Source organism: Cariama cristata, unplaced genomic scaffold (genome assembly GCF_000690535.1).
Source record: "Cariama cristata isolate BGI_N322 unplaced genomic scaffold, ASM69053v1 scaffold7657, whole genome shotgun sequence".
NCBI lineage: Eukaryota > Metazoa > Chordata > Aves > Cariamiformes > Cariamidae > Cariama > Cariama cristata.
In genome coordinates this window covers 272,692-298,865 of record NW_009628436.1, presented here as the reverse complement: position 1 = coordinate 298,865, position 26,174 = coordinate 272,692, and the positions used below count along the sequence as shown (strand labels likewise).

The 26,174-nt window shown below is 39.2% G+C and overlaps 1 protein-coding gene across 1 annotated transcript in view; it reads right to left on the bottom strand.

Annotated features, from left to right (window-relative positions):
- Positions 1 to 26,174, bottom strand: part of LOC104165251 (vacuolar protein sorting-associated protein 13B-like) — a 270,979-nt gene that overhangs the window by 10,031 nt on the left and 234,774 nt on the right. The window contains exons 27-41 of the mRNA XM_009704826.1: positions 26,154 to 26,174; positions 24,551 to 24,814; positions 24,316 to 24,399; positions 23,973 to 24,148; positions 23,302 to 23,472; positions 22,454 to 22,655; positions 21,273 to 21,461; positions 20,711 to 20,857; positions 19,326 to 19,609; positions 17,644 to 17,771; positions 16,862 to 17,061; positions 14,230 to 14,348; positions 12,227 to 13,050; positions 7,599 to 7,775; positions 6,534 to 6,704 (exon numbers count right to left, since the gene is read on the bottom strand). The exon at positions 26,154 to 26,174 is cut by the window's right edge and continues 144 nt beyond it. Of these exons, the coding sequence (XP_009703128.1) occupies positions 6,534 to 6,704; positions 7,599 to 7,775; positions 12,227 to 13,050; positions 14,230 to 14,348; positions 16,862 to 17,061; positions 17,644 to 17,771; positions 19,326 to 19,609; positions 20,711 to 20,857; positions 21,273 to 21,461; positions 22,454 to 22,655; positions 23,302 to 23,472; positions 23,973 to 24,148; positions 24,316 to 24,399; positions 24,551 to 24,814; positions 26,154 to 26,174 (3,157 nt within the window). The remainder of the gene's footprint in view (positions 1 to 6,533; positions 6,705 to 7,598; positions 7,776 to 12,226; positions 13,051 to 14,229; positions 14,349 to 16,861; positions 17,062 to 17,643; positions 17,772 to 19,325; positions 19,610 to 20,710; positions 20,858 to 21,272; positions 21,462 to 22,453; positions 22,656 to 23,301; positions 23,473 to 23,972; positions 24,149 to 24,315; positions 24,400 to 24,550; positions 24,815 to 26,153) is intronic.

The window sequence follows — 26,174 nt, the reverse complement described above, 5'->3', positions numbered from 1 at the left end:
TTTTGTTGTTTTTTTAATGTATTTTACTTTTTTAAACATCCAGATCACTTAACTTGACAGCATGTTTTCATCTTTCAACTACTTTTGCTAAATGCTTTTGCTGAGTTAGTTTAATTTAGCTCATTCTGTGTAGCAATTCTGAAAATGTTGGGCTTGGAATAAAATCCACCAGTTTTAGAAGACCTGAGCTGCTATGGAAATGAGTTTTTCATGTAAGCCTGAGATTGACTTCATGAGAATAAAAACTGCCTGTATTCAATAGATCATTTTTATATCCTCTTCCACTGCCAGAAATGTTCATAAGCTAATGCAACTTTTGATATATTACTAAGATTAGCAGAATTAGACTTTGAGACTTTTTGTTACCTTTTTGTGAAAACGATCATATTTTACTTTAATGTGCATGGGTCAAACTTTTACAAGTGACACAGTGACCTTCCCAGCTTTTAGTATCAACAGAGAACTCTGACTTAAATCTTCCTAAATGTAAACAGGTATGTGAGGTGGTACATTTCTTTGATCTTGAGTTTACTCTAGCCACTTAACCACAGACATGTCTCTAGTTATTGTAATTTTGATAGATAAGCTATTTGGAAATTGCTAAGAGTACAAGGATCGCACAAAGTGACATCAGTTAGAAAATGGTCTGCCTGATCCGTTCTTTGCTCAGTGAAAAGCAAGTTTGCAGGCTCCTCAGCTAGCTCTCAGTTTGCACCTTCAGCTGCAAATATCAAGATAAAACAATTATTTAAGGAGTAGGACCGAGTGTCAGCTTGGTAACCAGGCATTTTTACTGCAACCCAGATGTCTTTGGAGATTCTACTTTGTATGTGGAAGCAAATCCAGGCATTATTGCACAGATTTGGACAATCACAGCCGAGGTATTTGGCCCCATGTGTTTACCAGCGTGATATGCACTAGTCAGCTAGCCGCGAACCGACCGGTTTTCAGATGGTTTTAGTTACTGTTACTGGATAAATGGAGAAGCTGCTGACTTTGAACAACAAGAATTAATATTGTACTTGTACACTGGTATTCTGTCCAAAGAAAAGATGAGGACGAGAAGCAGCACACATTTCCCCAGATCCTTGTCCCTGGCATACTATCTATCAGCGATTCAAGATACTTGCATCTCCCATAAATGCCTCCCTCTCCTCTTAGAGAGATTGCTTCCAACTTCTATATGTGTAACCCTTACTGATAAATGTACAGTATTTCCCCAGAAAACACTGATCTATTTTTAATGTGATATCCAGTTTTTATTGAGCTCACTCACTGAAGCTGAGCGTGCAGCTGAACTTTCACCCTTTGTACCACAAAGTCCACGAAGCTTCCTTAATGCCATGCCATGGAAATGATACAAATTTCAATTCAGTTCTGCTTCATTAGTACTTACCAGCTGCTCCTGCTGCTTGACTGAAAAAATACCCCAATGCTGCATTTCACAATTGGGATTGTTTGTCCAGTCTTGTCTTTTGTACAATTGTGATGCATTTGAAGGCATAAAACAATACTTGGTGTTCTGCTAAGTTACAGTATTACGTTACCCTGTGACCTCCTTCACCCTATCTATTGAGGTCATCCACAGCAATTGCACTTTCAGAACAGAAGTTATTGCCTTATTAAATGTAATCCACCTAAGTCCCAGCACTAGTAAATTATTTACTGCAATACACTTGAGCAATGTTATAAGGTAATAATAAATAAGAGCCTATTCCAAAGGACCTGTGGTATGCTCCAGGCACTTCTCAGCTGGAATCAGGCCCAGCGGACGAGGAAACAGTATGGAAACTGCTGTGACTGTGTTATATACGATTATTTATATAGTATCCCAAATAATACATAGCTTAATTAGCCAGTTCTTTAGTACTTCCACACTTTCTGTTAGTCTGCCATTTGCTCTGAACTTGTCTGTGAAGCCATTGCCCTTTTGTACCTCAAATCCTTTTGCAAGTTCTGTCTTTCTACCTGCAAAAAATACAACCAATGATCTTTTCTTCCCTCTCTGCTCATCCTTGATAATCTCTTATCTTGAACTATAACTCTCTGACATAACTCATTCATGTGCTGTGGTCATGCCCACAGATCACATAATAAACTATAGCCTTACTCCTTTCATTAAGGAGTGGCTGGTCCTACCACCCTTGCATGGGGAAGCCAGATCTGTGTAGTTCCTTTCCTGTGTGCATCATGTGTGGCCAAAAGAGAAAAAAAAAACAGGTCAAAGGCTGAGCAACCTCCAAACCCAACAGCAGTGAGATAATGGTGACACACATGTGAGGTTCATGGCATCTGCTTGCACCAGAAACTGCAAAGCACATGTCCCCTGTGTCCATGTGGATTCTTTATTTCTAACATAAAGTTAGTGGTAGGAGCATCATGCTGGATGGACTGAGCACAGAAGGTCTCTCCCCCCAGATTTCAGCAGGGTATCAGGGAAGCAGACCATGGAACCACACGTAGTGGTTCCTCCCTTCCCACTCTCATTCTCAGTCTAGAGATAGCTATGGTGTCCTGCTGCTGTCCCTGTCCCTTCTCTGTAATGTCCTTTCCACATTGTTTTTTTTTAATAAATGAAACCATTCTCCATTTTTCTTTCCTTCCTTACCCTAGGCATTCAATTTTATATGCATGTCCACATATGTACACACAGATTATGTATGTATAAAGAAAACCTCAATAAAATTAAACACCAAAGCAACAAAACAAAAACATATTCTGCCATTACTGGACCAAAGAGGTTCCAGCAACACCGAAACATCTGCTAAACATCAGCTGGGGTGCACTCTGATTAATACATGTTGCTCAGTAACCATAAAAAAAGATACTTTGATAATACAAAATTCAGATAGTTCAGAGTGTATCACTGTATTACTTCAAGAAGAATCTGATTACGGAAAGCAACTGGTTCGTGCTCAGACTGACAATGTTTGGTGAACGTCGCACGGCTTAGAGAACTTAGCAAAGTTCGGGTTGCTTGTGACAAACTCTTACAGACCAAGAAATAATCGGAAAAAATCCGCCACCAGGAGAAACTGGCCATGCTTTGCCATGAGGCTGGACGCTAACCAAGCTGAAACTATTTCGCTTCCTTTTCTTTTCTCTGTTGTCTTCAGGATTGACGCAAGTTTCACACTGAAAATATGGCTGAAGCGTAGTCTCATCACAGCAAATGTCACATAAAAATACAGCTAAAAGAAAAGAGCATCTGTTGGTGTGCATTAATATATTTACAGAATTAGTGTGTGGAATAGCACACACCTTCAGGATTAGCACTGGCTCCTAGTATCTTGCTTGTAGACTGGCAAACGTAGAGTGGCCTCAATTCAGTGATAGCTGCACAGCAAGAACAACCACCACCACCCTTAATAACAAAAATTTGAGCTTCTTAAATCCAGCCTTCACCTTCCCCAGCAGCACAGTTACTCTTGTCAGTCAGTATTACTATAAATTCACTTTCCCCAAAAGCAGGAAGGAGTCACTGAAATGTTGACCACTTTTGCTATTGTGAAAAATGGGTTTTCTAACAGTTGTCAGCTTTTTGGTTCTTCAGAAATGCTCAACTTCCTCAAGGGAGCTACTTCAATATGGTATTTTTCACTAGGACCAGTAGTTGAAAATAAAGTCTATAGTTTCAATAGTCTCTTTTACATGGTTATAAATGACTATTTTAAGCTTGACCCCATCATGCAAAATGTAAAAGATAGTTCCTTGGTAGGGAGTGTCAATCATCTAAATACTGTAAATACAATTTCACTGCATTTTTGTTTAAGCATATAAAAGAAAAAACCACACCTATCATAACCTTTTGCTTCTTTTCATGCACAAATGTTACTGAAATGACCCATAAGTCTCCCCAAAACTAGAAAAGAATACAACAGCCGGCCAAAGATAACAATCAAATCAAACAACACCCTGACAGTGCTTGAGTCATTTAAAATGAGACAGGACAAAGCACTTAAGAATGTACCACAGGGAACAACTTGCACCGAGGAGGAGACAAGAGCACACAATTTTGGCCCTGATTCAGCAAAGCACTTAAGCACATGCTTAAGTGCTTTGCTGAATCAGGGCCACCATGAGCCAGATTTTCAGAAAAATCAGAAATGCAACTCTTCTTTGTACATAGATACCACAATGTGTTGGTGAACTGAGGGCTCTTACATGCCTGTGCCTAGGCATGAAATCCGCATTTGCAATTCCTTAAGCTGCTTGCATGAGTCAGATGGCTTTTACAAACAGGATAGTACTGTGACTGTCCTAGAAATCTTTTGACTATCCTAGAAATCTTCTCAATTTTCTAACTAGAAAGTCATAGAAATTACGGCTTCAAAGGCCCTTGCTCTCTGCATTCCTGTGCTCACCTGATCTCTTCATCCTTGTGAAGGAAAATAATATAGCAGTTCCGCTTTGTTTCGTTACGTATGAAGAACCTGGAACTGTTGTAGAGTAGGCATGTTCATGTTTACTCTGAACATGCCGGTGAAAGAAAGCAGCACAGTGATACCTCCCCTTCAACTATGACTGTTTTTTGAGGGGAAGCCACAATATTCTTTAAACGAAATGGTCAGGACAAAACTAGCTTTGTGACGTGTCTGTAAAAATTGAAATGTAGGTCTATTCATAATTTAGGTCTCGACACAATTTACATGAATGCTGCTGCATATACAGAGAAAACACGCTTTTTAAAAATCAGGTTTAAATAAAAAAATTATGCCTGATACAAATTCAGTGGAATATTTCTGATTCCTCCCTTAGCGAGAGGTCCCATACTTGTCAAGTCCACCTACACCGTAACCGTAGCTATTTATTTGGGTGCTTCGTTGCCTTCACTGCTAAGAACAGAGGTATTTAGCAGAGAGGAATCTCTAAATAATATCAGCGGGAGTATGAACAAGATCCTAGCTTGTGGAGGAGCACTGTTTAAATGCTAATATGAAGCTCTAAGTTTCTAACATGAAGTCTGATTTCTTAGGAAATCAGGGACATTGACATTCTAATTCTTTTTTCGGTTTTGTTTTTAACTCAAAATTACTCCCGCAAACAACCGAAGCCTTGTGCGCAGGGAGGTACAGGCACGGCGTATTCGGGCAGGCATGTTACGAGTTCCCGGTTTTCCTGAACAGTAGAAACTTTGCCTTGTTACTCGCAAAGCTACAAAGTTTTGCTCTTTACTTCAGGCTGCACAGCTGATGCTTTTAGCTCTGACAGGCTCTGGTGTGTCAGTGAAGGGGATAGCCACCACATTATCTTGCTATCTTATTAATAACTGAGCCAAGATCACCAAACCATTTCACCAGCACATATACACCGGGCTGACACGGTGCTTCTAAAAGTATAATCTTTCATCCAGTTACTCAACCTCACTGCCCTTAGCCCAATAAAACAAGAAGGAAAAATAAAACCTTCTCCGAACTGCCTTTGATTTGCAACACCAGTAACAGCTTACTATTAGTATAGTAGCTACTAATATATGAAATTTCTCCTTTATGCACATTTCTCCCAGGACTCTCGCTTGCCGGTTTACAGGCATTATCAAATGACAGTGCTTCACATCATCTAATGTTATTGCTTAAAATAATTTCCAGTAACTTAACCCAAACTTGTAACATTTTTACCACTTCCTCTTTGGGGCTTTCAGGGTTGTGGTTGCAAATTTAGGAGTTGTGTACACTACTGAAGATTAGGAAAGAGGACAAATCCTTTCAAGCTTCAGCTCTTCTAACCTTTTGCACTGGACTGCTTTTGGTCACTTTGATCTCTAAGGGATTCGTTCTCTTTAATACGTACTGAGGAACTCTGCCAAACAATACAGTTCTGCATTCCTTTGCTGTGTGACAACTAGAAATAACCTAGAAAATCCAGTCCCTTACTGCAAAACTTCTTGCAGAGACTTTTTCCAGTGTGGGTTAGTTTTCAAATTTTTAGGTACTATTTTGAAATGGCCAGAGTAATCTTCACTTCTAACCAAACAACTTGGCTGCTTGATGAATACAATTACACTGAATCAGGATGATCTGGGTCTCTTTGTAAAAGCAGAATTCCTCATCAAAGCTTACTTAACATCTGCACCAAGTTCAAGTGGTTTTCAAACAAACCCAAGAATCCCCGATATCTACAGTGCAGCAAAACCAAGCAGGTTCAGAAGGCATTCCGGTAACTCACTGGAAAGTAAACAAGTAAACATCAGCGTGATGACGTCTTTGTGCTGACTTAAGTTACAAGTCACCCTGCCCAATGCAGAATTATTCGTTTCTTCTCAGATAAATGTCATTTACCAATGAAAATACCATTTCACAAAGAGAGTGCAAACTCGTTCTATATCAGCAATTATTTTATCAGCAAAAAACACACAGAAAAGTCACTAAACCTTGATAAAAAGAAACAGTATCTCATATACATACTGTGAGACTATTTCACAAGAAAACACCAAAACAAACAGAATTTGCAATTATAACTCACATGTAGAAAAGGCTGGCGAGCAGATCAGAAAACAGTATTATCACTCAACTTGACATTTAATAGTATGTTACCTAGAAGGCTAATGCCTAAACGAGAGAGCCCCTGTCTCAGTCCTTCTCCCAGGCTCTCTGGAAGCTGCCTTCTCCATTCTTCTTGTCTGTTGTAATGCTCCTCATCCAGTGACAGCCTATCCATATTCCGAGCAAGACTTGTTGCCAGATTGGTAATTGACGTCAGTGTACCTAAATACATGGAGATACACAATTGGGTCTGAATCAAAACGCTTTAATTTAAAACACGAAGACGTTCTATGCCTCACTGCAATGAGCAGAGCTTATGAGCAGAACAGCAAGTCAGTCGAAAAGTCGCCCATGTGTAACAATGCTTTACTGTTTGTCAAGCATCACCACACTGCTTCTACGGTCCACATCACGCCTTTTACATTAGCCTGCACCGGGTTTGCCTGGCCAGTGGGAACAGTAACTCATCCGAACATCCTTCCCCAGTTCCCAAACTTCTGTAGAGATAACCTAAACAGAGTGGGGGGTGATGGAAAGGTAAACAAATATTTACAGAAGGAGCCCAGGAGGATGCGTGCTGAGGGAGCCTGGAGCAGCAGCGAGCGGCTGGGGCAGCGGCCGAAGCCACGCGATGGCACTGTTCATACAGACTTCGCAAAACAAAAGCTGCTCCTGTTCTCAGGCCAGCCCAGCCCTGCTGTCAAAACCTATCCACATACTTACACAGCTATGACAACTGTATCTACTTTTTTCTTTTAAAAAAAAATAATAAATATGATGAGGCGACAGAGTGTAGAATTTCTGATGGTTAGCAGAAGTACAGAACACCTTTAATATTTCTGCAGTTATCACATGAAAAACTGGCTGAGCCAATCTCTATTTCCCACTGGGAGGTTTAAAATTCTGAAGTTTCTGAAACATTCTACGCACTGTAGTTAAGCGGTGATCTGTTTAATACATAAAATGTTATATGTGAGCTTTGTTACCCTCCCAGCATTTTGCTGCAGCCTAGCAAGCCAAACAAAGCTGCAAGCAATATTGTTTAATACTTTAACACATCCTTTAACAACGCATGACAACAAAGCAGTAGTTGGAGCAACAAAGTGAAAGCTCTACCTTTGGAAATGTGTTTTACAAATGATGTTGTTCCTCTGGAAACTCCACTGACAAATGCTCCTGGGCCTCTGGTCAGCCCTTCATAGGGGAGCCTAAAGAAATCAGCTATGCCATTCCCTATGCTTCTCACCAGACTAGCCGGGCTTCCAAGAATTTCCAATGATCCGACAACCCAGCCTGTGTGAAGAAACAAGACACATGTTACGGCTGCAAAAACTGCAGAAGCAGCAGTTGTGAAAAGGTTATTCCTTAATTCTCTTTTTCACACTAGAATTCATCGCATTATGAACTTCCTTTGAGCAAAACACGGGAAATAACTCATTCACTATGAATTCAGGAATGGCAATCTTTCATACTTCGTAAATCAAAGAAATCCTTTTGGCAAACTCACAAATAGCTTTAGAATGACTTCCTTCCAGGAGCTTCCCGTATTTCTGCTAAAAGTGTGCTAGGGAGGCGGATGCTAGAGCCTCACGGCTACGGTGGAATGGGACTGCAAGTTCAGATTGCTGGGTTGGTTTTAGACGCTATAAGGCAGCGTTGTGATTTCGCATCCTTACGTGATAGAATTGTGGCAGGGAGTTTACACTGATACAATGTACTGCTTTACAGGAGCGTGCAGGTCAATTGCTTGATGGAGTGTTAGGAAAGGGGATGCAGATTTTTGACAAGTGCTTAAGAAGTTATTTTAAATCCACCCCAACCCTTCTAAGCTGATCACTTTCTTTCAGAGTGCAGTGAAAGCCAGACAAATGTCTTTTGCTCAGTACAGTTGCGTAAACAGCAATGACATCTACATGCTGATTAGGTTACTCATAGGGGAGTATTCCTTAGGCATATCCCAGGAGAGGTATCTGCAGATCTAGTTTCCTATATAAACGCAGGGCTGCCAGCAGCTTGCTGGATGGTGGAAAGCGCAGCAATCCGTTGCTGGAAAGTTGTTTGCAGGTCTTGTCTTTCTCAGGCTGGTTGGCAGCAGATTTATTAGGGAAATAGCGCTGCATAACTTTTTTTTTTTGCAGCCCAGAGAGAGCGATTCAGAAATGGCAATAAATGTTAAACGGGAACTGCCTGGTCTTTAAGCCCCGGTATCGTGAATTTCAGCTGGCACTGTCAGAATGACACGAGGCACAACAGGGCCAGGAGACTGAAAGATGGACAGATTGGCCTCCTGCTCTCCCGGCGAGGGCCCTTGATCTGCGCTGCCCTCCTCATTCCCATCTCATCACCGCAAACTCCTGCTATCCAGATGCTTTTCTTGTTTTCTGTTAACCCCTCCCAGTCACTCCTGTGGAAGTCTGAATCATGAAACTGAGCAGAAGAGAAAATGTTACTCATATGAAATGAATTAATCTCATACTATCATTCTAAGCTCCCGGAAAATCTATTATTCTTGTTGAATCTGTCCCACATTTCAGCCCTGGCAGGTTGAGAACTCCAGTATATGCAGTACAAAAAGCAGGAACCACAGTGGACATAAGAGAGAGGGTGGGATGGGCTATGAAAACAAAAACCAAGTACTACTGGCAACGCGAGGAGCAGAGCAGCAACGAGCACTGTGGCCCCGCGGTGCCTGCCCTGGAAAGGAGTGTTCCCCTGGCAGTCCTTCCCTGCCGGGGACCAGGGGAAGCCAGTGCTCCAGGCTGGGCCTGTGACTCCCTTGCTGCAGTATTTTTAATAAATTATCCTTGCCACTGTGTGAAGTGATGAAAAGCTGGAGGGGTGGGGAGGCATGTACAGATGGAAGAGATGCTCTTTCTGCTTTTCTGATCAATAATGTTGCAATAATCCCTTACAGCCTTTTTTTTTTTTCCCCCTAAATATTCTTGGCATTCCTTGTCCTCAGGTGGTGGTGTGACGGAAAGGGGCTGCACAACAACCGTGGCTCAGTGCCCTGCTGCCCTGCAACAGCCCCAGCAGGCACTGCCAGGGAGACTCCAGCTCCACTCACCTGTTTGGCCAGCCAGCGTCTTCAGGAATGAAAACCAGATCAAAACCAGGAATACAACCAGTTAAACAGAAAGATGAGGGGTTGCCTGGTATCCCAGGGATGGACTGTCGCAGTTTGGCCCTGGCCCGTGGGCTGTCAGTTTTGGGAAGCTCCGGGAGGAGTGTGCTCAGCTTTGGAGGGCGCATGGGAGGAAGGTGCAACCTGCAGCAAGGGTGACCTTCCTTGGCCAATGCTCACAGCAAAACAAATGGCTCCTCACTGCCGGCACAGACCACCCAACCCAAGGAGGAAGGCGTGGGAGTAAGTCGGGAACAGGAGAATGGTGAATCAGCAATAATCCCTCAATTCTCAAGCTCTGTGCTGCATTTTACTTTGCAGCAATATAGTATCATGTCAGGTTACTGTTTCCCAAAGTATGCTTAGTAACTATATCCACTAATACGAAATAATCATGACTATATTAGCAGAGAGCCACTGCATTTTCTTTATAGGCAGCTATAGGGTTAGATCTGGCTGATACCAGCAATATTTTAAAATAGAATTTTATTAACTTTTAATTAGAAGTCAACTTAATTAGAAAAGGATGGGAGATTTCCATTGCAAGTTTTGCTAATTTGAGACAAGCAATGCTAATCTGCGCATTTGAGCAGAGCTCTCCAGCCCCATTCATTGCTTACGAGATGTGGATTCTGGCCACTCCTTTGCAACATATGGGGCAGGCCCCTTTAGCAGGCTTTGGGGCAAATCCTGCCCCCTCCCACAGGGCAGCAATGGTCTTGCACACAGCTAAGGGCAAAATAAGACTGTATCCCACTTGGAGCATAAAGCACAGCTGTAGGGGAATGCCGTTTGTGCAGATGCTACAACAATTTATGCATGGGGCAGCGGTGAGCAGAAGGGGGTCAAACAACCCCCTGTTTTGCAGATTAATGTGGTTAAAACACAGGAGAGTGAGGTCCTCTTCCACAAGAGACCAGTTGAAGAAGCGTAACTCAAGGTGGTGAGGAAAGGACTCGGGGCTTGCAGACCACATAAAGCTTTTTGCTTGATTTTTTTCCCCCTTTTTAACTTTGTTGACACAGTCAGCCTTTTGACAAATGTCACAAACTCCTCCAAATAAAGCATCTTCTTTGACCAAGCAAACATTAATCATTACCAATTCACCATTTTAATGATGGTAACCCCTTTCAAAAATTACATTTTAGTTCTAGTGCTTTGAGTGGAATTTAAGTAGTAACTAAACATATGCTTATGTATTTTCCTGAAGAGAAGTTCCACTGACGCAAACCTCATTTCTTAATATTTAAACGTGCTTGATTTCAGCTACACCACGAGCCCAGAGCAAGGGGTGGCCTGTGCACTGCTGCACACTGCAAGGGTAGCACAGGAGGAAAGACCAAGACCAGGCTCAGGAATCCCTAACTTAGCATATGTGCCTCACCTGGCATCTTGCAGATGAAAAGCCAGTATAACCCCAATTTCCTGCTGCAGTCTATCACCACTTGTATCACCACTCCTAGCCAGTTGCAGGGAGAAACATTCACACTGTGGACCATATTTGGCCACAGTTTAACTCTTAATAGGCAAGAAACTAGATTTCCCCTTTTGTAGTATGGGATTTGACTGTTAAGAAAAATCCAAACAAGTAGTAAAAAGAAAAAGTTGCAAATTTTGCAAGCTAAATAAGGCAAGGAAATACGAATTGGTGCACAATGTTCTGGTGCACAATTGTGTACGCAGTTGCCATAATCAGCTATGCAAGTCAGGAATGCACGCAGTGAAAGACCAGATCAGCATGCCACTATTTCTATTTATAAATACCTGAAATGCTTGTGTACAATTTTGGAAACTGTGCACAGAAATCAGGTCACAGCTATGCTTGCAGCACAAATGGAAGCATCAGGATTTCAGAAAATCTGACCATTAGTATTGCAGGAAAATAAATCCCACGTTTCAGCATGGAGTATGTTATTTGTGTGTGATCATGGAGGAGCTTCCTCCTGCCTCAGGTACAAATTCCGTTCCACGCTAAGCAACGTCAGAGATCAAATTTTATGATTTTTAAATTATGTACCTGCTAACCTAATAGCCTAATTGCTCACTATTGATCCTGTATGGGAAAAAGTTCATAACAGCAAACTTCATAGTTCTTGGATCAAAGGACAACAAACATCTGTGTGCCAGTTTAGCATGAAGGCTGTATGAAGAAAGACAGATTCCTAATCATAAACTGCAGCCAAAAGGAGTTTTAACAACAGAACAACATTCAGGGCTATAATTTACTTCTGAATGCAGAGCAACATGCTGAATAATTTGATTAAATGTAGTTTTGGGGAGTTTATGTGAGGAATGTGGGTTGATTCTGACTAGTGCTATAATATAAAATGACAAAACCTAAGCCAGCTAGAATACATTTTTATGCTGTGTTCAGGGTTTTGTAAAGTCTTCAGGCAGCTGGCTAATGTTTAGCACAACTTTACAAATCTTCACTGCTCAGCCATTTTATTTCCCTTCTGTCATATAGCAGGACATGAAAGGTGTCTGAAAATATCATTATCAAACAGTGTCTGAGGAAAACAGTAATTATATGGCTAACATCTAGGTTATTCAGCTTCAGAGACAATCACAGAATCCTAGTACCTAATAAAAATGTTACATGTTAAGGAAAAGTACTGACCTGCCCTGAAAAGTGCTCCAGCAGCATAATGCATGGCCAAGGCATGGACAAGTTGCCTGGCAGTGGTGAAAATGGGTCCTCGCTCAAACACAGAGAAGGAGAGAGGGGTGTGATCTGAGGCTATATATAGTTTCAATGAAGCATGAATACTGACAAGGAGATTAACAGGTTGTATTGTTAATTTTCTTAACTTCACTGGCTTGACTAAAGCTCTTGCATGCTCTCTCACTTGTTCAGGCAGTATCAGGGTAGTGTCTGAAGTATTCATGGATTGACAAGTGGTTTTGTTTTCTGGAAGATACGTATCGAACAAAGTCTTAATGTAGTAAACAAAGGTGTCTTCCACATACAGCCTAGCTGGTTTGAGCTCAAAGCTGAGGTCATTCACGTGAAACATAAAATTCTCTTCCTCAGAAAAAGCAATGCAGAGTTTTATAAAGCAGTTTTCCTTGTAGCTTTCCAAATCTTTGTTACAAACAATGAGGTTGTTCACTCTGGACCACTGCACGGTCTCATTTTTCTCTCCTTGGCACAGCAGAACTGCAAAATGAAAATTGGATTTGCTGTACAACTGGTTGTCCAGTTGCAAGTCCTCACAATACACTTGGAGACTATGAAATTGTGGGAGGCCTTCCATGGCATCCCGCTGGAATTCCTGCGACAGGGGTCTCAGGTAGCTGGTGGCTGGGGCCATGTGGAGGAAAACATTGTCTGCTGTGAGACGCAGAAGTTCAGATGACACTTTGTGGTTGGTAATATCATCAAATGCAGCAAGACTTAACTGACTGATGAACATTTTCAGTGACAGGGTCTGCTCTTGACTTCTGGACAGGAGGGAGAAGAAGTTTTGTTACTTCATGTATTTTCAGTTCACCTGGCATCTTGCTTTCTCAAAAAGCTATCAGGAGAGATGTTCTCTATAACACCTGGGAAACTCATTGTGCAAGTCCCGTTAATGTTAATGGGATCCAGCAGCCTTCACCACCACAGTGGGTATGACCCAGAAGGTCTTCTAAGAAATGGTATATTATACATCTATGCCAGGTTTTTATTTCTTTCTTATCAATCAACAAGATAGCTTGGACAGGAATGTCTCTATATGCACAGTAATTCCCTATTAGATTTTCAACAGAGTCAGATATTAAAGCAGACAACAAATACAGTTTTCCGATAACTCACGTACAGCCTCAGCTGTTACAGTATTTTCTGGAAGCCACTACTGAAGGTTAGTATTATGGTTAATTCCTTTCACATCACATACAGCGAGTGCCCTCCAATGAAGCCACCACAGCATTTTTATACCGATGGCCTCCCACCCCTCCAGTGTTAACTGCCCATTGCCATGTTTAACTAGCAAGTGGGCTATTATGTACTGCTGCTGACCAGTTTCTTGGGGATTAATACTTAATTACAGTGCAAATAAAAACAGTACAACAAATTCCACTCTAATTGTAACAGCATTGCTGGAGGCTAGGCATTCTGCATCTTGGAAATAGGTGGTGTCATAATTGCACTTGAACGGAGCTGAGGACCAGGTTGTGCTATGTCATGGAAGTGGGGAAGTCTTTTAAAGAAGAGTGTTATAATGAAGTACAGTTAATTACTGACCATAAGGCTATTTTTTCAGCCCTTGCACATCAAGCTTCCTACCAAGTGGAAGCTTGTACAACTACAGATGGCAGAACCTGGCTGAATAGATTTTAAACTGATAAACACTCAAAATTAATTATGATGGAAAATGGTTTTTTTAACGAACAACTTGGGACTTCTTTTTGTATCAGACATCTAGTGTTTACCCTAAAGTGACATGACTTTTGATGTTATATTGTCCTTTTTTAACTGTGATATACAAAGCATAACATATGGTCTAAACATATGCCACAGTATTAAACAAAACAAACAGTTAAGCCAAAGTTTGTAAGTCAGTTAACACTTAGAAAGCTGACTGACCTCTCAGCACTGTTTGGCAATGCTTTTTATCATCTTTTACGTGCTTTACGTACCTGTTGAGGTTGATCTCGACAGGTCCCACTCTTCCTTCTGGGGCCAAGGTTATGACTATGGTTCCACACTGATGCGCAATGTCCACATAAACATAGCCAAAGCCAGTTAAGAATACAATCTAGTGGAGAGAGTTAGAAACATATGGAATGCTACTGAAATTATTTTTGATGTCATAATTTGAATTAATCTTATCAATCCTATTAATGCCTTCTGGTTGAGAACTTTTACTCGAATCATGATACTGTTCATGAAAAATAGAAGCAGATTTCAATACTTCAGAAAATTACAGCTCTGATACTTGAAGTATTTCAATTGTATAGCAAGATGAAATTTGCACCTTGTGCTTTAACTGTATAACTGAACACATTTTAATAAGAAACTTCTCCAGAAATAAGCAAGATGTGCTGGGGAGGGGGAAGTTATATAAGAAAAGAATAAATAGAAAATTTTAATTTGTGATTCTGGATTAAGGAGAAAGGCATATTCCTGGAGCTCTGCAAAATCCCACCTTCTCCTCTGGAAAACAAACCCTAAATTAACATTATGTTGCTATGCCCTAGCTCAGAGCTGGTTAGATGAATGGCTGATAGCATGATGCAAAACACATGAAGGCTAAAAAATAAGTAACGTTTTGGATTCATGAAGAGTTGCCTAACAACTCAACACTGAACACATTTTTAAGCCATCTAAACTGCTTTTGTGAGAACACCTTCACAAGCAAAGTGCTGCCACAAAGAAATGGCAAAACTACTGGAAAGCGTAAAATGTCTAAAAAGCCAGGAAAATGGGAACTTGACAACAGGTTTGTGTCTTGCTTACATATGCGCAAACTTTCATTCTGAACAAGTTGTCCTTAGGAATTCTGCTTAAAGAAATGACATACAGTTTTTGGAGCTTAATCCTGCAATATTTCCATTCAAGTTCTGTGCTTTTTCAGAACATAAAAGATAAAGGTCTTTTTAGGTTTGGAAAACTCACAGCAGTCCTTGTTAGAGCAAGCTGACTTCTGTTTTCTGGTAGTGCTACTATCAACACAATTGTTTACTAGACTGTAATGACAGAAACTATAATTTAAAGAAATGAAAACTCAAGGAATAACACAAAGAAAATGGGCTAGCACAGGTAAAATAAACAGTTGTTTGTCTTGAAGAATTTTTCCTGCTGTTAACAAGTCACCACAAGGAAAAGCACTTGGAAGTTTAGTAGGATCAGCACTGAAACTGATTCTTGTTACAGTATTTATAATAACCTTGCACAGATAATTAAATTTTGTTCATTGAGTTATGTCTTATTCTTCTGAGAATTACATATAAAAGAATTCCTAATTCCGATATGTCAATTTTAATCCTTTGCTTCTCTGAAAGAGATGCGCAGTCCTGCATGATGGAACAGGAGAAAAAAGGACATTTACTGAATTTTCAATACACTTATTATTCTAAAAAACCCTCATTGATCTTAAAGATTGGTCATTTTAATTCCAATTTCAGATGATTCTGATGATAAATACCTTAATTTTAGTAAATTAATAACATTTTCTTTCAAATAGAATAGGAAGTACCTATCTGTGACCAGGTAGAAACATAAGATCCTCTAAATCCCAGTTATTTCACAATCTGAACTGAGTTGTATATGAAGCTATCAGCATATTCTTTTATGGACTTGTATTTATAGTTTTCTAAGAGAAAGACTGAGAAATCCTGGGGAAATTCTCTACTTGTAAACCCTAAAACTTCATAAGAGAAGGCTACACTTTTTATTTGGAGAGTTCTTCAAGTAGACAATGATCCCCAAATGCTGTCTTAGCATCTAATTCCTTCTAGGAGCCAGATACTTATAAAGAACCCTGGTCTGGCATAACATTAATGACTGAAATTTGACACCTCGCATTGCTTGACTGGCTTGCTGAATGAAACTGAACTACTTGCTATATAACATAACACTCAATAATCAAGAGCATTTTGTGATTGGTCCCCAGGGAAAACATCTGAAACTAGTATTTCTTTCAAAGAGCCAAGCAGTTTATGTTGATTCCATGTAAACTAATGACTTCAAGGATGGAAAAAATTCCCATCAAAAAGAATTACTCCAGTCAAGGAAGTTTTCATTTACCTCAAAACAGGAGAAAAATAACAGAAGGAAAGAAAAGGGGCTTTTTGTTTTGTTTTAGAAAGACCTGCGCAGCTTCTGGGGAGACACAGAGGTAGAATGACAGTGATGATTCCTACAAGATGTAAAGATAAAAATCCTGTGATAATTAAGTTACCAAATAGAAGGATTTTCCTGGATCCTGTGGGATTCTTTGCTTACATGGGCCAAAAATTTTCAGGACTTATTTTTCCAGGGTATGTCTTGACCTTGCCAGGTTGATCAAAAAGAAGTGAAAAAATTCAGCCTTAGAAAGCCTGTATTTTTGATCTAGCTATTTTAAAAAACAGCCAGTGAAGAAGGTAATTTGTATTCTAAAACTTCCATGGGAAGGGGCTTAGGAAGGAGAGGTCCCAAGACTTAAATGAAAAAAAAACAAAACAAAACAACAGAAAGGATATACTTATTGCAGAGGAAAAATACACTGTGCAGGTAAGGAACACAGCCATGTATGCTGTGAACTAGGAAATATTTTTAACGATTTACTTGTGTTCCTTGATTGTTGATGTCCACAAAATCACTCCATTCATTTACTAATTCATCAGACGACATCACTTTCAGAAGAATGCTGGGTAACAAATCTCTTGTTTTGCAATCTGGATAGCTGGAGACTTGATGGTAAAGTTCATGATGAACCGAACATTCAGCTGGAATCTTTCTACAATAAACTTCAAACTTTGGTGTATCTGAAATTTTATAAAAAATGTAAGATTAGGGCTTTGTAAACCTGTATTAAATCAAAAGCCACCTGTGCTTATACAAACTAGGAAGTTTCTGCCTGAAATATTACAAATAAATAAAAACATTACTTTTCTATTGGTTGGAATTTTATGTGTTTGTGTTTTTTTCCTTTTTTTTTTAATGTCATAATGTTCCACCGATCATTGCATTAACATACTGTATTTTTGTAATACACTTTGAGTTACATTTGCAAACATAAGGAGATTTAAACGTTCCATGGGATTGAAGTGATGTCAACAAAACTCCACTGCCTACTAGTTTCCTACAGCCAAGTCACCTTGACAGCTGAAACCAGGGAGACCCAAAAGTCTGGAGCCACATAAGTTCATACTCCTGACCTCACCATTAGCCCCAATAGCTTCAGGGCTTCAGTATCTTCCAGAGTCTCTCACTTTGAGACAGACCTTTATGAGGCCTTCAGGTTCTTGTAACCAAAACACATACTGAACTCAAAGTTGAGTTGGAGGTAAAGTAAAATAATTTATACTACAACAGTGCACTGTTTCTAATTACTGCATATTACCTACCTTTGAAGTTCTCTTTTACAAGCAATGGAACAGAGCACCTGTTGTGGATAATTATACGAGGACTAGGATCTTCTGTAAGTGTTAGGTATGTCACGCCAAGATGCTCTTGATAAGTCAGCGCTATAGCTCTAAAACAGAAGCAGATATATTTGATTATGCATGTCTTGGATGAAATCTTTACGTAATATTACTCTGGACAATTAAAAACATTCAAAACTAGCACCTGTAAGATTCTTTATGATCAAGTTCCAATTCCACAGATATTTAAACTTAGGCAAGTAAGTGTCTCCACTGAGAATTATATTTAAACAGAGGAACATGTGGAAATAGCATGAAAAACAACACTGGAGAAGAAATCTCTTCATAGAGACTCCTCATGAGTTAAATTGAGCATGTGTGTTTGCAAGATGAGAGCCCTAGCCAGCACAGATTTATATTAAATTGAAAACATGAGATTGTAGGCCCAAATTTTCAACATAAATCTTTAAAATTTTCCAGAAGAATTTGCACGCATACTTCCCTGATACACATGAAAGATATTTTTAACAAATACATAAATCTGTAACTGCCTTCTCCCCTGGAATGATCCACAATGCTATCACCCTTTCAAATGTTACGTTAGGGATCATCACTACATAAATTTCCAAAATGAAAATAAATTAATTTAGTTTTAACTCATTAGCTGCATAAAATGTCTTCAAGCATAAACACAAATTCTTTCTTTTGCAAATTTATTGGCTAAAAAACTTCACCTCATGGTGATTTTAAAAATCCAAACACTCTGAGGATTTGATTAGGAACAGGAGATCCTCTATGCCTGTCTCGGAATTATAAGGAATCTTTTCCTTGTTCTTCACATTAAATTTTTTTTTAATCTGAACTTTGCTGAAGTCTGTGTGAGAATTTTTAGTATCTGCAATGACACCTCTTAGAGTCTGCAGAGGAACTGATGAGGGTTTGAATGATATCATGCACTTCAGGCAAGAGAAAGATGATATGGCTGGTAATATATACTGATGTAGCTTCTCTAATTTCAGCAGATTGTTTCTTGTTTATACCATTATAAGCTTGAATAGATACAGATATTGCGTCTGAGAACTGAAGTTGGGCATCTGACAAGTCATTGGACTGTTATTTTTAATGAGCTGGATGCACTTGTTTGTAAGTGGAACACACGTTTGGATATTTCAAACTTTAAAAGTTGGAAATCTTTCCTTGTTGTAGTCTCAAAATAGTTTCATCCCTTTTTTGCTTTTCCTGTTTATCCTCTTATTATTCTTACTAAAACATACTTTTACCTTTTATAAGCAAACCCTAAATTTTTGTATTGTATTATTTCACACTGTTCTTGAACTTTTAAATTGTTACTCACAAATTAAAAAAGACCATAATCTTGAATATAAAGTTTTCATGCTCTTATTTTGTATGCATGTAAAAAAGTAGCAGCCAACACATTATAAAAATAGTACAACTTGTACACAGTCATAACATTAAAACATTTATAATAAAAGCATCAAAACCATCAAAAGATAACAATTTTTAAATTAAAGTAAGACTTGCCTTTACATATGGGGGGCACGTGTTACTCTGACTTTTGCATTAATCTCTTATGGTTTCTTACTAGCTAAGGCTTTATAGCAACAAGCAAAGTTCATTATACATGACTGTTCAGTGTACAGTACCTGGTACAAAATCCACTTTCACTACAAACCCCTGTGGGCACTGCCACGCTCTGTCTAGCAATCTCCTGTTTAATGACAGCTGGTAGGCTCCACAGCTCAAAACTCCCAGCACAGCCGCCTGGACTGAAACTCAGCAAGATGCGTTTTTCCGTATGAGGTGCCCATGAAGTTAAGGGACTGGTGTCCGACATCAAGTCCCAGCAGGGCACAGCACTCAGCGCCTCACTGGGTGGTGCCCCGGCTGGACTAACGCTGAACATCATGCTGTCTGGTGAGTGGAAGTCCTGGAAAGAAAGAAGACGGTGGTAACACAACGGGCTGGCTCCTAACAGGAAGTTTATTCACATCGATCTTGCATACAACAGTCCCAAGTAGCCAATGACCACAACTAACTAAAGGTTGCACTAAGTCCATTGCATTAAAAGCTATCTGGTCAAATTCTGTCTTCAGGTACAGTTAACTAAGCACAGTTATCTACAGTCCACTCTCAGTTGCACAATATAACTCTATCAAAAGCAACAGTTACATCGCCAAAACATAACTGTGAGAAGAAAATCCATTTATAGGTATAAAACTAAGAATGGATTTTAGCCTCAACATTCTTCCAATTTCCCATCCATAAGATCGCCACAAAATGCGCGATGCACAAATGTAGATAGCAATGTAAAGGAAACTAATGCAGAAGGAAAACAATAAAGAAATAGGGAACTTAAAAAATTTGTTTATCTGCCAGCTCCTTTAGCAAGTTTGACCCTGAGAATTCTTTCCACATATTTTACTATAAATGTAATCTTCAATAAATATGTATACATGGTTGATTAAAATATATTGACCATGCATACATTTTGGTTCCTGTAAGCCAGTCCTTCAATACACTGTGCAATTATTAGAAAACTGATATTCACGATTTGATGCAGTTCACTGAAATACATAAACTTTGGGCACGTCTCTAGTTCTGCAGCTTTGTTCAGATAACTGGAATCTTCCCAAAAGGATAACAAAAAGTTTTCAGCCTGCCAGGCCAATATACCTCTTTTACACGCGAACTCAGTAAAAATTCTGAGAACAATTTCAACAGCTACCATGGATTATGCTGCCTATTTTACAGAAATGGCCATTAGTGCCTGAACAGATGGAGCACAGGCAGAACTAATTCTGCAATATGCAAGAATCTCCTGCTTTGCACAGATTTCTGATCACAGTTAATTACTGGAGTTGAATTTACCCAGGATTCTGTATTTTAAATTAAAATGACAGAAAATACTTTATCATTATTATGTCTAAAGGTTTCTGTTCAAGCTCTGCTGTATGTAGTTAAGACCATACAAATCTAAACACTTATGTACCCTAGATGACAAACAAAAACAGTATCCACAATGCTTTACCTCTTCTCCTGAGTGGGGTTTGGAAATAGAAAGCTGTGGCCTATAATAGATTTGATATGATGTATCATTGATTATTGTTGTCTTATCTTCTATCTGTAGAATTTGTATACCTTGACGAACCATTGAAGAAATGCAGAATTGACATAACTGTAAGATAATAAAAATGATGATGAGGTCACACACAAAACCACAAAAGGTATTGAAATATAGTGACAGAACTGCCATTTTCAGTTGTTGAAATCCTGTCTATATTCATGCACTTCATAACCAGAGCCACATCACATACTTTTGAAGTTGCATCTGTCAGTATTTTCCAAACAGGATTGAGAATTCATTAATTCTTCTTCCAGGAGATATTATCTTGATGAGTTGGGCAGAATGTTTTTGGAGATCTAATTCTTTAAATTATACTTCATCCATTATTTATACTGTCATTATGTTTTACATGTATTAACATAATTAGGGAGGAGCTTCCACACTGCATATATTTGATTGTTTTCATCTGTTATATGACTATGTTTTTAAATGATAAAGTTATAAATCATGATAATTTTCTTCTAACCTTTTGATGACCTGGAAAAGCACCAAGTTTTATTTCAGCTTCAACAAAACCTTCTTCGTCCAACGTTACTACTTCCCCATTATCGGCATCCTTCCATTTCGGTGAGGTCACATTATGAACCAGTTTAATTGCCACTGATTTGTGCACAGTATTAGTGTTTGCCCAGTATATTCCAACCTGAAAAGCTTCCTGCAAGCGAAAAATGACCAAATATCACTTGTTGACAATTTGATACACTTCTTCTACAGTTAAACGTAGTATCCAGTATGAAGTCAATCTCTTTTCCTCCCTTTCTCCCTCTGATTCTCTCTGTGTGGTATAAGGACAGATGAAACCACAATGTGGACATGGAACTGATCCTCAGGGTGGAATCAAGACCATAATCTACACTGAGATGTGTTAACAGGCAGACTTCTTGTTTATTAACAGACATACATGGGGGGGGGGGAAGATAGTAAAATAAACAGGAAATATCACATTGTCCATTTGGAATTTGCAAGCTGCTGTGTCAAATTATTTTATTTCTTTCAAAAGTAAAGAATATGGGGGTTGTAATCAAAAAGCATGTGAGAAGGTCCGTTACACAGAACTCTGAATTCAGGAAGGCAGGCATCCTAAAGAATCTCCTTCATTTGTAATTCCCCCTATCTCATTATCAAATCTTTCTTGGTAGCATACCAGCTATGGAACAACTTGACCTAAAACACTCTCAAACCAAACATTCCTCCAGGCTGTCAGCTTTGCTACTGTGGTCAACACACTTCCCAAGTGACAGGTCAGCACAGCAGGGGTCAAAGTCTATATTTGGCCTTTACAGCAACTTGCTTGGGCTGCTACGCTATGCCCATGTTGCGGGTTCATTGGCTGAATCGGGAGGAAGGAGAGAAAGCTGCTGAATCAGATGGCATGCAGGTCTTCTCCCTACAGAGTCTTACAGACAATTTTAACTATGCATCTTTAAGATATGTTGTTCTTCAAACATTGCTATCAAGTATGCCGTGCTACCCTCTCAGTGACTCAGTCAGCGTGGCAAATTTCTATTGTTATTTCTACTCCTTATCATATTACTAACAGACACAGCGACTGGAAAGTGGGAATCATCTGGATTAATAACCATTCTTCAGAATCAGGATGTTTAGCAGAACAAGAACTATGTTTGTTAATGTTAATGGCAAAGTTACCTCGAAGTTGGGAGGTATAATTACTTTCCCAGCAGGTACTTGAAGAACGATCTTCTCTCCTTCAAACAGCCAGAGGTCCCACTTGGACTGATTGATAAGCAAAGCCCAGGGCAGGAGTTCTATCAGCAAAGTTTTTACACATGGTTTCCACATCGACAGCTTTACCTGCATTGGGCTATCCCACTGGGAGAGCTGTTCATTGCTGCTCAAAACCAGATAAACAAAAAGATAAAGTCAAAGGAATACTGAATTCAACATTACAAATGATAAGCTGTAACTTTCAGAAATCTGCAAGGCTTTTCTGCTTTTGAAACAGAAAAACAAGCTCCTCTTACCTTATCATTCTGGAACATACTGAGATGTTGTCAGACAGATCTAGCTACATGTAGGCTATAAAGACATATTTTTAACTGCATAAGCTCAACCTAAATTTGGTCATTTAAAGAAACACGTGAACAGAATTACCACTGTCCTTCAGAACTAAACCTGTGACACTTGTAGTCATAAAATCACATTTCCATTTTTTTTTCAGCAACTCCTCCTACAGCAACTCCCTGTTTCTGTACTGAAACAAACAGCTACTGAATAAACAACATCCTCTAGAGCTGCAGTAAAGAAGGTACATTCACCAAAAAATAGTTCCATTTTTGTAATCCTTGCTGATGCAATCTTCTCTGTGTAATCAATGGCAGCCCCTAGGCTCACCTGAACTTTTTCCCACTTGCAACAGATTCTGCAGCTTACATACAGGAATCATGCAATTACTGAAAATATATTCAATGTTGATAACATATAGTCTTCTTGAATGTGATTTAAGTTTATTTGAAAAGTGTTTAGCAAAGAATTACCTGTCTGAATCCTTCCTATTATATGGCCATGCAGGCTGGGGAGTATTAGTGGTGCCATAAAACTCCGACAGTATTTGGCCGACATTGCCACCTGGATGGGATTTAGTTGCTATCTGTTTAATTAGCGTGGTTGAGATAGGGACTGCACACTCTGATGGATCATCTTCCTCTCTGTCATTGAAAACAGTCAGTTACTTACAGAACAAGATCAAGCAGTAGCAGCACTAACATTTTCTTTCATGAAGCTTTCCAAGCATACTCTGCAGTAGGAAGACTCTCAACTTAATCTTGATGAAGCAAGTTATGATGTCTAACAAGTTCCTGAGCATAAACTGACATGCATGAATTTGTTATCACACTGTAATGACCTTTGTGTCCGAGACCCTAGAAACTCTTCAGCATTCTCAAAAAACATTTCAAGATCATTTAGGAATTTATTTTTCAAAACACAAAAACACCTACTGCTTAAGCAAACAAATGCCAATGTGCTCAGGATAATGATACCAAATTTAATATTTCCTACCATACAATTTCAGGCCACATATGGCTGTTGTGTTGTATCTCCTCTGCATATGCCGTACTCTTGGAAAAAATGCACCAGAAGTTAAAGTGCAAATTATTCCTTCTTTTCCATACAAATCAACCATTTTCAAGGAAACTGAGTATTTTACCTGGCTTGAAATGTCAGGTGGTGAGTAAGATCAGGTTCTATATTTTGCAGTTCTTTCTCCTGTCCTTTCCCTGGAATCACTTGCGTTTCATTCAGTCCCAGACTTCTCTTCTCTAAATGTATGATAATTGTGTCTGGAAGATGGCTCCTTATCATGAAAAGAGGGCTGAAAACAATCTACAAAAAGAAAAGAATGTACAAATTTAAGGCTAATCTTATTCCAGTATTACAACTGTTGAAACAAGCTATCAATAAATCTTTAAAGTGGGTCATTCTGCCCTTAATTCATTATATGACATGTAAGGCATAAACATTTAGATTTCAGAGACATTAAATGTACTTACTAATCGTTGCTGCACATTAGAATTGGGCTCTAATGTCAAAATTGTGCACCACACATATGTAATTGAACTCTTTGAAGATGGCACCTGTAAGCAGAGAGACCAGCAGCATTACACTAAAATTCAGGATGATAATGTTCAACATTTCATTGTATCAAATAGAAGTCTAAACGCAAAGTCCCCAGTTCTCTCAGACATTTTTTTATGCTATATTTCATACACCTATTTCTAGTCATACCTGAATGACAGTGCTGTGTTCTGTACGTTTAGAACTTAGAGATACATCTCTGGACCAGTCTTCATCTCCTGTAGCTTTCACACTCAGCTCGGTGAGCTCATCGTCTTCTAGGACATATGAAGGCAACTTCTGCTTGGCTGCAAGGCAGTTGATGTGTTCTTTAACAATGGCCTGTCCATCCTGACTAGTGTAATGCTGAACCACTTTAAGTTCAATGCTTTCAGAAAGGTAACTACAGACTGTCTGTCTTCCACAGATTAGAATCTAAAACACACAAAAATATGCAGCTCATTTATAAACAACTGTGAAAAAGAAAGACCAAAATTTAATTACAGAGTGAAAACCTGTACAAGAATAATCTCCTTATTTTAGGTTTTCCTAAGCACTGCTGAAGGCAGCGAATGGTAAAACATTATTTTTATTGGCCAAATGTATGTGCAACTTCATAGAAACCTAGGCATTAAAACACTTGAAATGTTGCTGTGGCAGTATCCGGGCTTGAAAGAAACAAGTAACATATCCACTGAACTCAGCAGTACTGCCCACAGCTGACATAGCTCTGGTTTGGATTTTAAGAGTACTGTGGTGGTCTCTGAATGCTGAGCCCTTTCTGAGCAGACACAGTGATGCACTTCAGAAGAAAGGTTTCTACTGACACCTCACATTCCCACCACAGTCCAGCGATCCAGACCTTTCGGTATGTTTGCTGTTTTAAAGCTTATAATTCCATTAAATTGCTGCACCATATTTCTGTATTTAAGTGCACCCACCCAGAAAATGACCAAATTAGACTCAGAGTTGTTGCCGTCCACCATACATGAATTGTTTACCATAGAACATATATCTGACTTTTTCTAAGCTATACCAAGGAACAGCATTCCATGTGTATCCCTGCTACAACCATCTTCATTTGCGTTTCATCAATGAGGGCACACACGATAGCTACAACCTACCAAGCAAAATCTCAGAGGGGCTTTCAGTGAAACCAGGCATTGTTCTTGTCTGATCAGCTGTATTTCTGTTGTGCAGCACAAGGCGTTCTGTCATATCCATGAGCTGAACATGTTATGTCCACCACATGCTCTGGTTTCTGCCAAGGCAGGCAGAATGACTGCAGTGTTATTACACATCTCTTTACAAAGAAAGTATGTGAAAAGTTACCGCATAGCAGCCTATTTTCAAATGCTAATTTGGTTATCACTTCTTTCTCTTTTAACAATACAAAGACCTGAATTGCAACCCAGAAAAAGATATGAACTGTTTCTTAAAAAAAAAATATTCTACTTTTCAAGAGCTTAAAACATGCAAGAGATTGTGTAACTTAGCACTGTCAGAATTTACCACTCAAAGGGATGTTTACTGGAACATGTGAAATATCTGGTGGTAAGTGAGTTTTTTAAAGCTAAGCTCAATACCAAAGTGAAGAAAAGAGTTGTAAAAACTCCTGAAAATGCCTCCAGAAGACAGTTATATTTTTTTTTTTGCAGATCCCAGTAGGAGAGAATAAATAATAAGGTGATTACTTTGTGAATACATAACAGTTGAAATTACTCTTTTTTTTTTTTTTTCCCCCCACCCCCCCCAAACTGCATCAAATACTTACTTGCTTTTGCACTCCACTGAG